Consider the following 15255-nt stretch of genomic DNA (forward strand, 5'->3'; position numbering starts at 1 on the left):
CTGGGTGGCACAGTCGGTTAAGCGTCCGACTTTAGCCAGGTCACGATCTCGCCGTCTGTGAGTTCGAGCCCCGCGTCGGGCTCTGGGCTGATGGCTCAGAGCCTGGAGCCTGTTTCCGATTCTGTGTCTCCCTCTCTCTCTGCCCCTCCCCCGTTCATGCTCTGTCTCTCTCTGTCCCCAAAATAAATAAACGTTGAAAAAAAAATTAAAAAAAAAATAAATAAAAAATAAAAATAAAAATGAAAAACCTGAATGTGACACCTCTGACCTTGGCATCATTATACTTAAAAGGCCAATGCATAGTTTACATGAAAAAGGCTTTAAAATTGTTTAAAACCTATTTGTGTATCTATTTTATTACATATGTATACACAACATACACATAATTTTTTCTATTAGGCAGGTTGCTGGTATGCCTTTGAAAATATTGCCAGGTAAGATTCTTTATTCAGAAAAATCTTTCTACTTGACTAGCAATCCAGAGATCTTACCAATGGCGCGTTAATGTCATAGCAGGGGAAGTAACCAGTATTCTATCAGCTGTCAGAGCTGCTATTGTCAAAGGTCTGTCAGCTCCTCCATTACAGACTGCAATTGTCAAAGCTTTATAACTCAACCATGTAAGTTCAGTCTGGGCTACAACTTGCTGTGCAAAACTTCATCTTGGGAGAATGTTTTGCAACTGTTTCTGAACTATGGATGTATGAAATAGAAAAAGGGATTTAAAAGTTTCAGCTTTTGTTAATACCCTGAGCAGATACCATTGCAAAGCTGCTCTGATTCTTTTAGTGAGGGTTTAGTCTGTTGCCGTTGGTACTGCTCTTTTACACAAATAGGCATTATGTAGTTTCTCATGTAAGAGAGTTAGATTTCATTGTTGGGTTATAAGTTGACTCCGGTAGATTATTAAGTTGCCATTTGGTCTGGTGCACTGCAGCAAAAGTATTCAGGTTACCAGGCATCTCTCTTAATGGATTCTTCCTCGCTTGATTGGTACATTCTGTTTTGTTCGCTGCCAGATTACCTAATTGCTCAATATGGGTACTAGAATCAGGAAGTAAAGAGTATATGATGAACAGTCATGATAATTCTACTTCCTGATTACAGCAAGTTCATTGACATCTCACGAATACGTGCAGTCGAGCTTATTAAACTCCGCTTGATCAACTAACTCAAAGTCCTCTAGATTCACAACCGTGATCTCTAAACCTGACAAACTTTAATGATTATTCTAGTGGCCTAAATAACCAATTCATTAATATACTGCAGTAGATACTCAGGTACGGGCTGGGTATTATGTTAAAATGTGCTGTATCTCAAATAACAGAAATTTCAGAGTGCTAGTTCCTTGGAAGCATGCCAGGGAGAATGACCTATGCCTTTTACTCAACAAAATCTTTGCTGAGCACTTTTCCTGTTCCTCGTGTGCTCTACAAGGCCTTGTGGATCCTATACTCAGAGGTTGAGAATTTCTGCCTGCACAAAACTTCCAGTATGATAAGTAATTCTATAAACGATAAATGTCGTGGTAGAGGATTCTTGACATCCTCTGAGATCCTTTGGGGGCACTTTCTGGGTTATTCCCCCATGACAATAGTGCTTTAAGGAAAGGACGCTGAATTAGATCCTGAAGTATCCTTTCTGTAGCCATCTACTAGGCTGTTTCTGCCCACTGCGATCAATAACAGGGTAGCCTGACCTGTAGGCATGGGAGCGCTACCTACACGAGACGCCTTGAGAGGGAACCAAAGGGTCCATTGGCTACAAAACATTGATCATTATGTGCTGTTTACTTTTCTGACATAGCTTGAATTTTCTTCCATAAGAATCATGCTTCTGGAAGAGAAAATGAAGTCCATCTAACTGTGGTTATTGAAGGACAAGAACTGCATTTCATTTATCTTCATATCTACCCGTGTCTTTACCCCATCCACCCCTCTTCTTCCAGTCTGTGGCCCAAAAAGCTTTATCCCCCAGCCTGGAACCAGGACAGTGCTCCCCAAAATATGCATTTGAGTAAGGAACATTGCTGGCTGCAGACTCTTGCTATGAGTGTAGAAAGCAGGTTTCTTTGGGAGGTAACTATTTATGCCAATGAATCCAAAAATGTCTGCAAATTATGTACATACCATTAAATAAAATTAAATTAGCAGCCTTGACAAAAAGCTGGTGAAAATAATGATTATATTACAAAGAAGAACATCGGGGCACCTGGGTGGCTCATTCGGTTAAGTGTCCTACTCTTGGTTTCGGCTCCAGTCATGGTCTCATGGTTCGTGAGATCGAGCCCCACATCAGGCTCTGTGCTGACAATTTGGAGCCTGCTCAGGATTCTCTCTCTGTCCCCCCCTTTCTTTCTGCCCCTCCCCCATTCACGCACAAAGATGCACGCATGTTCTCTCTCTCAAAATAAATAAAAATAAAGAAGTATCATTAAATACACAAGTCACATAACTCTATAGGTCATATAGAGTCTGCCTAAATATCTCCCATAATGGAGCTCTAATGATCAAGTGATTTCTATGAAAGTATCACATGGCCTTCATTTATGGATTCATTTGTTCACCCACTGAAAATGTGACATAATTCCTAGTTGAAGAGCTGTATTCTGAGTGTCACCAAAATGTATTCAGTAAGCCATTATTGGAGAGGTTTTTCCTGATCCCCTTGCTAGGCATCCTCTATTACATTTCTCTCTTTTTTCTAAAATTATCATCTCCAAAATCACCTTCTTTCTTGATTTGTTAACTTTCTTGCTGTATGTCTCTACAGTGGAAGATCTGTTCAGATAAGAACCTGTGTAACTCCAGGAACATATAGGGACTGACATAATATGTGTGCTCAGTGTATCTTTGTTGAATTAATGGAGAAAATTGTAAAAATGGGAGTTACCCATGAGCAGCATTCTATAAAGAGTGGGCAGTGGCCTAAGATTTAAAAAAGAGAGAGAGAAAGGATTTAGAGTCGGTGTTTTTATATGTAAATTCGAGTGACCTTTTAATAACTGTAAGTACAGATACTGACTGTCTTCCTTGGGTAATGAAGAAAGGTATAAGTATTAATCAATTAGCCCATCTTGAGAATTGACGATAATTCTTTTTTAGGCTGTATGCTATGAAATCCAGCTAGTAGATACTATAAGGTAGAGTGTGTTTGTGTGTGAGTTTGTGTGTGTATTCAATATATGAAAATAGCAATTTATGTATCATATATTGATATAGTTAGGTATATATAGATTTATACATATACATTTATATATAATGCATATATACAGTATATCTGTATTTATGTAAAGTAATGTATATTGAATTATTAAATTGAGATGCCCTGACTTTACTCATATTTCTAAACATAATTTATCATTTTATTGCTTTGGATATCTGCTTAATATACAATGGAAGCAAAGTTTAGGCTGGCATAAATAATATTTCTTAACTATTTAAGAATGTTAAATTTTAACTTAACTTTAAACTTTAACTTAAATGTTGAACTTAACATTTCTTAAAGAATATTTAGCTCAATTTTAGGTATCTATATGAATGTACCTCAAGAAAAGATTTTTTTTTTTTTTACTGAATTAAGTATGGATAAGTCCTGCCTCCTGGAACTTGTAAACTAACAACAATATATTAACAGATTGATTTTGGAAAAAGATGTATAGTTTTTAAATTTTTCATAGTGTGCTTCCCAAGGAGTTAACTGAAAATTGAATTAATAGAATCTCTGTGAACTGATAATAACATCTAAAATGAGATTTTTACAATAGTTTATTTCAAACTGCTGGACTCCAGGATGAAATAGTTTATTCTACTGGAAAATAACACTTTCATGTGCGGTTTTCATGGTCACTACAGTAATGGTGGGGGGCTATTTTCATTTAATCACATAAAATCCTGGGTTTGTATATTTATATAATATGAACCCATAAATGAATCTTTGTATAGTATACACACACACAAATGTGTATATATCACATATATATGGTCACATTATTGTTTGGGATTACAATAGAATGTGTAAAATCAAGTGCATGAAAGAAAGCTTAATATATTCCAGCAGTAGGACCCCATTTTTTAAATACTTTTTTATACTTCTCATTGCTTGAGTTGTGTTTTTTCAGGAACAAATCTTAAGAATTCCGTTTTCACCTTGTACATTTCAAAGTTACCATTTCAGCTACAGGCAGAATCCTGCCATTTGAGGATTCCTGATTGGATTACATAAGCCTTCTGGTTAAAACTCCCAAAATTTTTTTCTCATATGCTTTTTACTTGTGATAACAATATGTTTTTTATCGAGTATCTACATTGTACTAAATGCACTAATGTTTCTACCAACTGCTTATATTGTTTATCAATGGCACCCGTGAAATGTTATGATCGAATATTATCCCTACCTTTGGAAATTTGCCTATTGTATATTCATTGATTTTCTTATACTTACAAACCTATATGAAAAATGATTTATTTCCACTATGTTTTTCTTCGTTAACGGCATAGGTCCTCCAGGTCCCAAAGGTGATCGGGGAGCAATTGGCTTTCCTGGAAGCCGAGGATTCCCAGGACCAATGGGGAAGACCGGGAGGACAGGTGTGGTGATCATCTAGATGTTCTCTGTAGATAATGTAATATATACATGGAGCAGAGATACTTTCCCATAGTCTTGCATAACAAAAACAATAGCCATCCCAGCATGAACAGCTGATGCACATGTAGTTTGTCTCGTGGTCTGAAACATTTAGAAACTAATTTCTGTCTACCTGAGCAGTTTCTATGTCCCAAAGGAAAAGTCTTAAAAAAAAAAAAAAAAAAGACAACAGAGGATTTATAAATTCTACCCAACCGTAAATCACATGAAGAATGGTATCTATCTTAGAAGAAGAGAGTGGAAAGACTCACAAAGAAAAACAAAGTATAAATATACTTTTAAGTAAAATGGGCCAAACCCTGGGAAGTTACAGTCAGCAATCCACAGATAGGTCAGAAATCGTAGTCTCTGCAAGATAAACTGGCTGCTATTATATATTAGTTCTTAATAATCTGCATGATTCAGGCTCTTTAAAATTTACATACGTGATGACATTATTTCTACTCCTTATAACAGTAGCCTAAGCTTGAATTGTGAGCTTTACAAGGAAATTTTAGAAGGAGAGAGGCTTATTGTTTCCTAATCTCAAAGAAAATTATGACAAAGGGTCATAATCACCTTATCATTGAGGTGTTTTTTTTTTTTTTTAATCCATTTTCTTTTTTGGAGTAGCTTTAGCTTTATAGAAAAACTGCACAGAAAATACAGAGAGTTCCCATAGACCCACATCCAGTTTCCCTGTTATTAACGCCTCGCGTCAGTGTGGTGCATTTATTAGAATTGATGAACCAATACTGATACATTATTATTAATTTAAGACCACAGTTTATATTAGAGTTCACTCTTAGTGTTATACATTCTGTGGGTTTTGACAAATATATAATGACAGGTGTCCACCAATGGAGTGTCATACAGAGCAGTTTCACTGCCTTAAAGATCCCCTGGGGTCCTCCTACTCCTCACCACCCCGCTCCCTCCCAGCCCTGGCTACCACTAATCTGTTTGCACTCTCCGTGGTTTTGCCTTTTCCAGAAGGTCATACAGTTGAAATTATACTGTATGTAATTGTTTCAGATTGCCTTATTCCATTTAGCAATACGCATTTAAGCTTCTCCATGTCTTTTTGTGGCCTGAGAGCTCATTTATTTTTAATGCTCAGTATATCCTGATGTATGGATGTATCACAATTCGTTTGTGCATTCACTTATTTGAAGGACATCGTGGTACTTTCAAGTTTGGGCAGTCATGAATAAGACTGCTGACATGAGTTTGCCTAGAAGTTCGATTGCTGCATCGGATGGTAAACCTGTGTTTAATTCTGTAAGAAACCACCAGACTGTCTTCCAAAGTGTCTGTACCGTTTTGCACTCCCACCGCAATGAATGAGAGTTCCTGTTGTTCCACGTCCACACTGGCCTTTGGTGTTGTCAGCGTTTGGATTTTAGCAGTTTTAATAAGTGTGCTGAGGTGTTGTTTTTTGTTAATCTTTATTTATGTAGTTTTGAGAAAGGGAGGGAGGCAGAGAGGGAGGGAGGGAGAGAGGGAGAGATCGATCGATCCAGATCCATCACGAGTGAAGGAGGGGCAGAGAGAAAGGGAAGATCCATCATGAGTGGACGAGGGGCAGAGGGAAACGGAAAGAGAGAACCCTGAGCACACTCCATGCTCAGCATGGAGCCCTGTGCCCATCGATCTCACAACCACCAGATTATGATCTGAGCTGATATCAAGAGTCAGACATTTAACTGAGATGCTCAGGCGCCCCAAGGTGTTTTTGATGGTGTCAGTAGCAATTAAGCTTGGAGAAAAATCAGCTAGCCACCAATAAGCAGCCTTCAATCAGACCCAATTACCTGAACTGAATGGTATATTTATATACCAACCATCTCTAAAACTGTCTAGCTTTAATCAGGCCTTTTTGGCAAAATGGGAAGAAGTGTTCGTTTGTTAATTTGTTTGAAATTATCTACATCCTTCAGGAATTGCTGAATTTACTAAATGAGCAACTTGTGTGCGATAGGTAAATATATTTAAAAACCCTGAATTTGACAAAATTGCAAAGCTACTTATAGTTTCCGAGATAATTTAAAATAGTTCCATGAAATGTGAAAACATATTTTATCTGTATTCTAACTTTAAAGCTAAAATGGCATGCTAATCTACTATCTCATTTATTATCCCTGGCAAAATCATGGTAATAGTTTGTTTGGGACTCTTTCTGGTACCGACTATTTGTAACTTTCTATTTACATTAAATCATAAAGGGTAACTTCATAAATGAGTATCAATATGAGCTCTGAGTAAATCAGAGCTATTAATTTGTCTTTCTGGAAAGTCTACACAAAAAGGGGAAACATGGAAAAAATATGAATGTTAAGAAGGCCCTATTCTTTTTCACACCCATCTGTTATGTATAATCTTCCTATATGGTCAGGGATGATGTTAGAAATAAACCACAGAAGAGGCCTGTAACTGTAACGTAACTTAGCTGATTTAATGAAAACTAAGCTTCCTCATTTACTGAGTGCCTATATTTCCTTCTACACCATGCTTGGATCTGGGAGTACAAAACTAGCCGGCTCCCCACCCTTGAGTTTTCTCCCAGAAATGTCCTCGCAATGGCTACTCTTCTAAAACTTAGTCAACAAGATCATTCTGTAATGTGTATGTGCACGATCTAATCTTACGTGGTTCATTTGAGAAGAATGAATGTTTGTCACAGTGGTTTGTATTTGAATTTCACATTGGCACCTAGTTACTCCGTGTCTGTTATTTATTTTAGCCTCTTGGGAAATACAGGGAAAGCATAGTATGGTAGGTACTTGACAGAAATAGCTTAGTGTATCCTTAAAAAAAGAAAAGAGCACCTCCCCACACATTTAAGCCTCTCTGTGCCTCAGTTTCCTCATCTAAAAACAAGGCTATTAAGACCCATATTTTACAGGGCGCCTGGGTGGCGCAGTCGGTTAAGCGTCCGACTTCAGCCAGGTCACGATCTCGCGGTTGTGAGTTCGAGCCCCGCATCAGGCTCTGGGCTGATGGCTCGGAGCCTGGAACCTGCTTCCGATTCTGTGTCTCCCTCTCTCTCTGCCCCTCCCCCGTTCATGCTCTGTCTCTCTCTGTCCCAAAAATAAACGTTAAAAAAAAAAAAATTTTTTTTTAAAAAAAAGAAGACCCATATTTTAGAATTTCTGTAAAAATAAAATGAATTGATAAATGTTTTAAAGTACTTCAAACAGTTTGTATCAGAAAGTAAGCTATACATACAAGCTATATAAACATGTTAGTTATTAGCTGCTGCCTATACAAGCTCTAGTGTGTTTCTTTTTCCCCGCTATCAAGCTCCTACAGTTCAACAAATGCCCTCTAATCAAAGTACTTGAGAGAGCATTCGCTGATTCATTCACCCAGTCAACATAATTTTATGAGGGTTCGCTGTGTGCTGCAGATAAAACATAGCATATCCCCTAAGGAGCAGGAATAAAAAAATGCAGAAGCAATTAGCTATAATGCAACGTGGTAGGTAATAAACATTCGTGAATTAGGACCAAACGCTATGGAAGCAGAAAGTAGAGAGTGATTAATTCTGTAGAGCAAGACAGGGTGTTACAGAGGAAGCAGTGTTAGTGCTGGCCTAAAAGATGTATAATAGGTTTTATACCTGAAACTACTAGAATATTGTCTGTGAAATATACTTAGGTTAAAAAAAAAATGCATACAATTTCTTTAGGTGGGAGGTTCTCAAGCTTTACCAGGCATTAGAATCGCCTGTAAGTCCTGTTAAAATGGCTTACTAGGCTCTACCCCAGAGTTTTTGGGGGTTTTTTTTGTTTTAAGTTTATTTTGAGAGAGGAAGAGAATGCATGTGGGAGCAAGGGAGGGGCAGAGAGAGAGAGGGAGAGAGAGAATCCCAAGCAGGCTCCACACCGTCAGCACAGAGCCTGACAAGGGGCTCAATCTCCCCAACTGTGAAATCATGACCTGAGCCAAAATCAAGACTCAGATGCTTAACCAGTTGAGGCCACCCAGGCGTCCCTACCCCCCAGAGCTTCTAAATCAACAGTTTGGGGGCTGGGGGCTGGGCTCCCTTGAAAATTTTTAGTCCTCACAAGTTTCCAGATGATAGTGATGATGTTGTTTCGGGGAACACACTTTGAGAACCATATATTCAGGTAAAGAAAAGGAGTGGAGAAAGAGAAACTCTGCAAAAATAAAAGCAAGGGCAGAGGTAAGAATTCCTTTGACAAAAGATATCCTTAGGATATCACTGCCTTATTTAAGACTCAAATTCAGTAGAAATGTGAACGTCATTCCTGGTACTACTTTAGTTATACTGTAGATTAAAACAATGAATAATAGAGTCTCTCCTCCAAAATAATCCACAGAAGGTAGTAAAACTAGAAATAAAATCCAGTAATTGTCATATTCTAACCAGTGACGCCGCCTGGCCTATCTGAATAATATTTAAAGCACTGACAGATTTCAAAGCAAAAAGCTTAAGAAGGAGCACCCTGTTGGGGCGCCTGAGTGGTGTATCAGGTTAAGAGTCTCGCTCTTGATTTCGGCTCAGGTCGTGATCTCACAGTTTGTGAGATGGAGCCATGCATTGGGCTCTGCACTGACAGCAAGGAAGCTGCTTGGGATTCTCTCTCTCCCTCTTGCTCTGCCCTCCCCTGCTCGCTTTCTCTCTGTCTCTCTCTCTGCGTGTCTCTCAAAATAAACAAACTTAAAAAAAAAAGAGCACCCTATTTATTTTCTCTTCTGCTCTCCTTTTCTCCCCCCCCTGCCCCGTGTCCTTCTTCTGCATGTAATAATTACTTGCTGTATATACACTGCAATGCTAGATCCTGGGAAATGAGGGGTAAATAAGACACGGTCCTTAATAGTCCTTAAGAGAAAGGAAAGACTTTATGTTGCCTTGATATCTAACGATCTGTAGAGTAGAGCAGTTATAATCTGACATATGTATTTCAAAAAGCTTTGAAGATTTAACTGAAATGCAACCTTACCCATCTTCAAAATCTCTGAATGTAACCTCGCCGAATGAACTAGGTTTTAGAGCCTGTAAGTAAGGTGCCTCCCTTCGGCTGGAGTCACAGAGCCCATTCAAAATCCGACTGTAAGGGTGAGTTATGGTCTTTCTTCAGAGTATCTGAAACTCTCGACTGTAAATGATCCATGTATTTATTTGACAGATAATTACTGAACATTTTCTCTGTGACATTCATGGAAATAGTCACAAATCAGTGAATATATGGGTTTGGAGTTCAGAGGAGAGGCTAGAGGTAGACACACTTGTAGCTATGATTATATAAAAGTTTTTTGGAATCTTTGGTTTTAATACTCTTTCATGGGCAGATGGTGAGAGGAGAAGGGGCCGAGGATGAAGCCTTAACCAGCGAGGTACAGGATCCGCAGTAAAAGCCAAGCCGTAGATTGAGCAGAAGCAGCCAGGGTGATTAAGAAAAGCTGGGGGATGTGGTGAGAAAAAGCCAAAGGCAAGAGCGAGTTTCACAAGGTGGTCGAGTAAGATGAGCTCTAGAGAAGTCCCTTTGCTGTTGTTGCTGTTGTTGTAAGGATGTCACCTTTATTGAGAGCAGTTTCCGTGGGGTGAGTGGAAACCAGATCGGGGAAGCTCAGAGGTGTGGAGGATCCAGGATCAGCTGGAACGTGGAGGTAGAGTCAGTTCTTGAACAGTCTTGACTCTCAGAGAACAGATCAGGTTTTTCTGTGTTGTGGTTTTCATTTGATTTGTTTTGTTTTTCTTTGAAAGAGATTTGAATACCACTTAGATGCAGATGGCAGGATAAAATAAGGGAGGGGTTGAGGAGACCCAGGAAGGAGGGGGGAGGTTAATGAGAAGGTCAAAGGTGAAGCCTTCAGGAAACAGGAAGCAGTCTTCGGCTTGGGGCGGAGGATGGTCTCATCTAAAATTGAAATACCTGAAGACCTGGGCTCATAGGGCATGTGTGGCAAAATAAGTAACCTAGTAGTGTTCCAGCCCGTAGCAGGGGCACTAAAAATACTTGAAATCATAATGTGATTGAAAATACCCCCTCCTCTACATAAAGTTAGAATGTCAATATATTACATACTATTTATTTCTTGTTTTTTAATGGCTTTCAGAAATGTAAGCTCCTTATTTTTGATTGAAGAGTGCCACTTATGAAAGGACATTAACTCCAGGTTTTGACAACTCTTGGGCTCCGTTTTAGCCAAAGGTATCCTTGTAAAGGAGGGAAGCATTCCTGTTCTCTAGCAAGGATGTTTCTGATGTGTTTACCTGTGAGAAAAAAAATCTCCAAGTAACTTCGTCTGTGAGGAGATCTTTGAGTCATGCTAGAGTAACCTAAAACATTTGTGTTTACTTATAAGAAGGAAAAAAAAAAAGTTTTGTTTCATTTTATCATTTTTAAAAAGTGGTATGAAATAAAAAAGCAAAATAAAAAAAACCTGATTTTTTATTTATCATAAGATCCTAGAGCTAACAGGATTTAAGTGGGTCGTTCCCTCAGGGCTCTGGCTTGAGCATTTCTATTTTTAAACTATCCAAAACAAATTGTAATATAAAAAGACTCCCAAGAAGAGTGCACAGCTCTTTCTTTTTTCTAAATAAAGCAAAAATGATCAAATTAAGCTTGTTTATTACATTACCTTCTCTGAAAAGAATTAGAACTGATCATTACACCCTTTTAAGTACCCCTGTCCCAATTTTTGTTTAATATCTTAGACTTTTCCTCTTGGGGAAATGGAGATACAATATCTCATAAAGTATATCATCGAAAAAATTGGAAAGGAGTTGAGTACTTTGATAAATTAATGATTTTTGAAAGTTTCACATTACCTGAAATGACTGAATCACAATTAAAAAGTGAATATAATTATGTACAGTGTAATCATGTATGGAAAATGGTTAGAGACAATCTATTCATACTCTAAAAAGAAATGGTTGGCATTTCATGAAACCTTCACAATGAAATTTTAATTGGAAGCAGCTTATAATTTTTAGGTGTTAAATCTCAATTCTCATGTTACTTATCAATGTAATTTTATATTTTTAAATCTGATAAATTGGGGCTCAAAAAGTCTTTAAATGATGAATAAGAACAAATGTTCAAAAACAAAGATGAATACAAAGTAAACTAAATGAGGGAAACAAAACAATAAAAAACCCAAATAAATATTAAAACTTTAAAATTAAAAATAACTGTATCATATTCTCTCTCTCCTTCCCTCTCTCAAAATAAATAAATAAGTAAGCATTAAAAAAATGGTGCCATAAAACGTGAAGTGAGATGAAAAAGTCCTTTCTCGTTCACTGAGAATAAAACCAGAGTGGGACCATTCTAGCTAAGCTTTGGGAGATGTTGTGAAACGGTGACAGCTACCATCTGTTAATTTATTCATCTCTTATGGGCAAGAGGCTTTATAAACATCGTTGCTGATTTTCAAGGTAACTCTTCAATGGAAGGTATTATTTTTTCATTTGATGGAAGAAATAAACTTTTAGTTCAGAAAGATTTGAGGGACGCCTGGCTGGCTCAGTCAGTTAAGCATCTGACTTTGGCTCAGGTCATGATCTCACGGTCCATGAGTTCGAGCCCCGAGTGGGGCTCTGTGCTGACAGCTCGGAGCCTGGAGCCTGCTTTGGATTCTGTGTCTCCCACTCTCTGCCCCTCCCCTGCTTGTACTCTGTGCTTGGTTGCTCACACTTGTGCTCGCTCACACACGGTCTCTCTCTCTCCCTCCCTTCCTTCCTCCCTCCCTCCCTCCCACTCAAAAATAAATAAACATTTAAAAAATGAAATAAAAGTGGAGCTGTGGTTGAATAGCAACCTTTAGCAAAGATTTTAACAATGTTTCCGATACCTATTTAAATCCTGACCCTCCTATAAAATGCTAGCCTTGTACCACACCCCTATGTAAATAGATAAGGTTTCTCAAAGCCAAAGTAAGTAGGCTTCGAGGTTTCGATGCCCCTCAGACCTTCTTACCTTCCCTCAGAAGGAGGCGATCAGGATCTTAGCACTCTCAGAAATTCATTCCCAGATGTTGGGGATTTTCCCCTCTTAACAAATAGAAAAACAGATGAAGTATAATGGAAAATACAGAAATCAAGGTTTAAGACGGGATAAAAGACACAAGACATCCTGGGGGGAGAGAGAAAGGCAAAATCAAAGAAAGAGGGAAAACAAAAACAGAAGATGAATAAGCACAAATTGTGCTTATGCCTTAGTTTTGCCTGCTTTAGGAAAATCGGATGTGTAATGCCCTTGTAGATAATTTGAGATCATGTAAAGGACCTAATAGACTTTTAAAATGATGGCCATCATTGGAGTGCCTGGATGGCTCGGTTGGTTAAGAGACAGACTCTTGGTTTCAGCTCAGGTCTTAATCCCAGGGTTTCTGAGTTCAGGCTGGAGTTGGGCTGCTTGGGATTCTCTTCTCATTTCCTCTCTCTCTCTCTGCCCCTCCCCTCCTTGCGCGCGCGCGCTCTCTCTCTCTCTCTCTCTCTTTCTCAAAATAAATGAATACACATTAAATTTTTTAATAAAATAAAATGATACCCATTGTTATTACCATCAACATTATTGTATTTGAGCATCTGTAGGTTGTTATAAGTTGAGATTCCAGGTTACTTTGTGATGCTCTGTCTCCATTTACAGCAATTAATTTTTTAATTAGTTACAAATAAAATTGGTGCTTTTTTTGTTTGTTTCCAAGGAAATCCTGGACCCAAAGGCCAGAAGGGGGAAAAAGGGAGCGGAAGCATGCTAAGTAAGTTTATGGTTCATTGTTTTTATGTGTGCCTTGTAATAAATAAGCTTGTGATGATAGTGGTCTGGGCTTGAGGCAAATATTGGGAACTTCAGTATTGAGCCGTAGAGATTCTTTGCAAGCCAGCCACAGTGTTCTACAAATAAAGCTTGCTAATTGGAGTAAAACAAATAGATTAAATTATACAACTCTAAATTTCATTACCCATTACCCATTTGTATTTTGTTTTCTTGAGGAGCACAGTTTTCTAAAAGTTCCACATAGAAAACTGTTCACTTTTCAAGCCACTTTCAATCTGCTTGAAGGAAAACCAAGTTTATGAATAGAAACAATTACAGCCTCCTTGCCTACTGAGTAAACTTACTGAAAGGCTACCTATATGAATTTGGACAATCTGAGAACCCTGACCCATCAATTCCCTGAAGGCTGGGGTTTTTGTGTTTTGTTTTGCATCACTAAAAACTTGAAAGGTTGTGTTCTACATCACAACCTCAACAGAACAGATTTCACACTGGGATCCCTTTTGATAGGATTGTTAGAGGAGATGTCTTCAACATACCAGGCTGTAAGTCAGTTGAGTGTCTGGGCTGCGTCCACACGGATCCAGTGAAAGGATTATGAAAAGGGATTGAGGGACCGTCCCCTGCATCCTCGGTAGGACCTGTGTGTGCTGTGACTCTGGGAGTAGCCGCTCCACGCACACACACACATAATCTCTACCCAACCAGGGTCTGTTTTAGATAGATTATGGCTAATCCTTTAATGTACCAAAACTCTATCGCTTTTCAGTCCTAGTTATTTTAAAAACGTAGTACCAATTTCTCTGCCTTAGAGCAGAAGGAATTATTTTCACCTGTACCGTGCACGGATGCCACACTTAGATTACTGAGGGTCGGCACTGTGAATGCCAGCCACTAAAGCATCACGTAGCTACAGGATGCTTTTCACAGTTGTTGCACTGTTGATCCCGTTGCCCCTAAACTGAACAACATTTAGTAGTGTGTACCTCCCCCACGAGCTTTGGCGTTGCTCGGTGATTATTAGCGTTGCTGTTATTATATTGAGATATGGAAACATTAGTATACATTTTCTCCTGCGTGTTCATTACTTCTGGAATGTGATCACTTCTGACGGCTGGAACACTTTTTTTTTTTTATCCCACTTACCTTCCGTGCTCCGTGTCACTCCAGTTATTTTCACTTAAGCTCTTTGTAACTCTTTTCCCTATCTCCCTGTTGATCTCTGTCTTTATCTCTGCCTTTATCTCTGGTTCTTTTTTTTTTTTTTTTTTTTAATCTCTTTTGCTCCCGTTCCTGAGACTTTTTCTGAGCCACTTAACCTTGACTCTGGGGAAGCTTGGCAAGTAAAGAACTTCTCTGTTTTGCAGTCTATACACTGACCACCCACACTGCCTTCTGTTACCTGGGGTTACCAACGCTTTGAACATGTTTTTCAGATACGTTTAGAAATGTTTCACTTACAGATATTTTCATGGCTGTTTTGAACTTAAGTGCACACTTGCTTTGTGAAAGCAATGATAGAGACATTTCTGTGTATGAGTGTTTATGATCTGCAGACTTCCCTCCATGCACTCCCCCCGCCCCACAGAGAGTATGTGTAACTCCATAATGTTTCTAAAAGAGAGAAAAAATCATATACACAGACATCTATACAGTATGTTCTTCTTTTTCCTCATTTAAGTCAATATGTCAGTCATCTGCCCATGTCGGTCCATGTGACTTCAGCTCTTTTTTCTCGACGACTCTGCATTGTTCCATTATATAGCTATGCCACAGTGACTATAGTATTCTATCCCCTAGTCAGGAGCACTTGATGATTTCTTGCTTGCCATGGTTTGGCTTTATTAAGCAATGCTACATTTAGCAGTCT

The 15255-nt window shown here is 38.6% G+C and overlaps 1 protein-coding gene across 5 annotated transcripts in view; it reads left to right on the top strand.

Annotated features, from left to right (window-relative positions):
• The window catches only part of MSR1 (macrophage scavenger receptor 1), an 84527-nt gene that overhangs the window by 40501 nt on the left and 28771 nt on the right, over positions 1-15255 (top strand). For all 5 annotated transcript variants that reach the window (XM_045055294.1, XM_023252411.2, XM_045055296.1 and 2 more), the window contains exons 7-8: positions 4500-4589; positions 13312-13365. In XM_045055294.1, the coding sequence (XP_044911229.1) occupies positions 4500-4589; positions 13312-13365 (144 nt within the window). The remainder of the gene's footprint in view (positions 1-4499; positions 4590-13311; positions 13366-15255) is intronic.

The sequence above is a fragment of the Felis catus genome, chromosome B1, assembly GCF_018350175.1.
Source record: "Felis catus isolate Fca126 chromosome B1, F.catus_Fca126_mat1.0, whole genome shotgun sequence".
In the NCBI taxonomy this organism is placed as follows: domain Eukaryota; kingdom Metazoa; phylum Chordata; class Mammalia; order Carnivora; family Felidae; genus Felis; species Felis catus.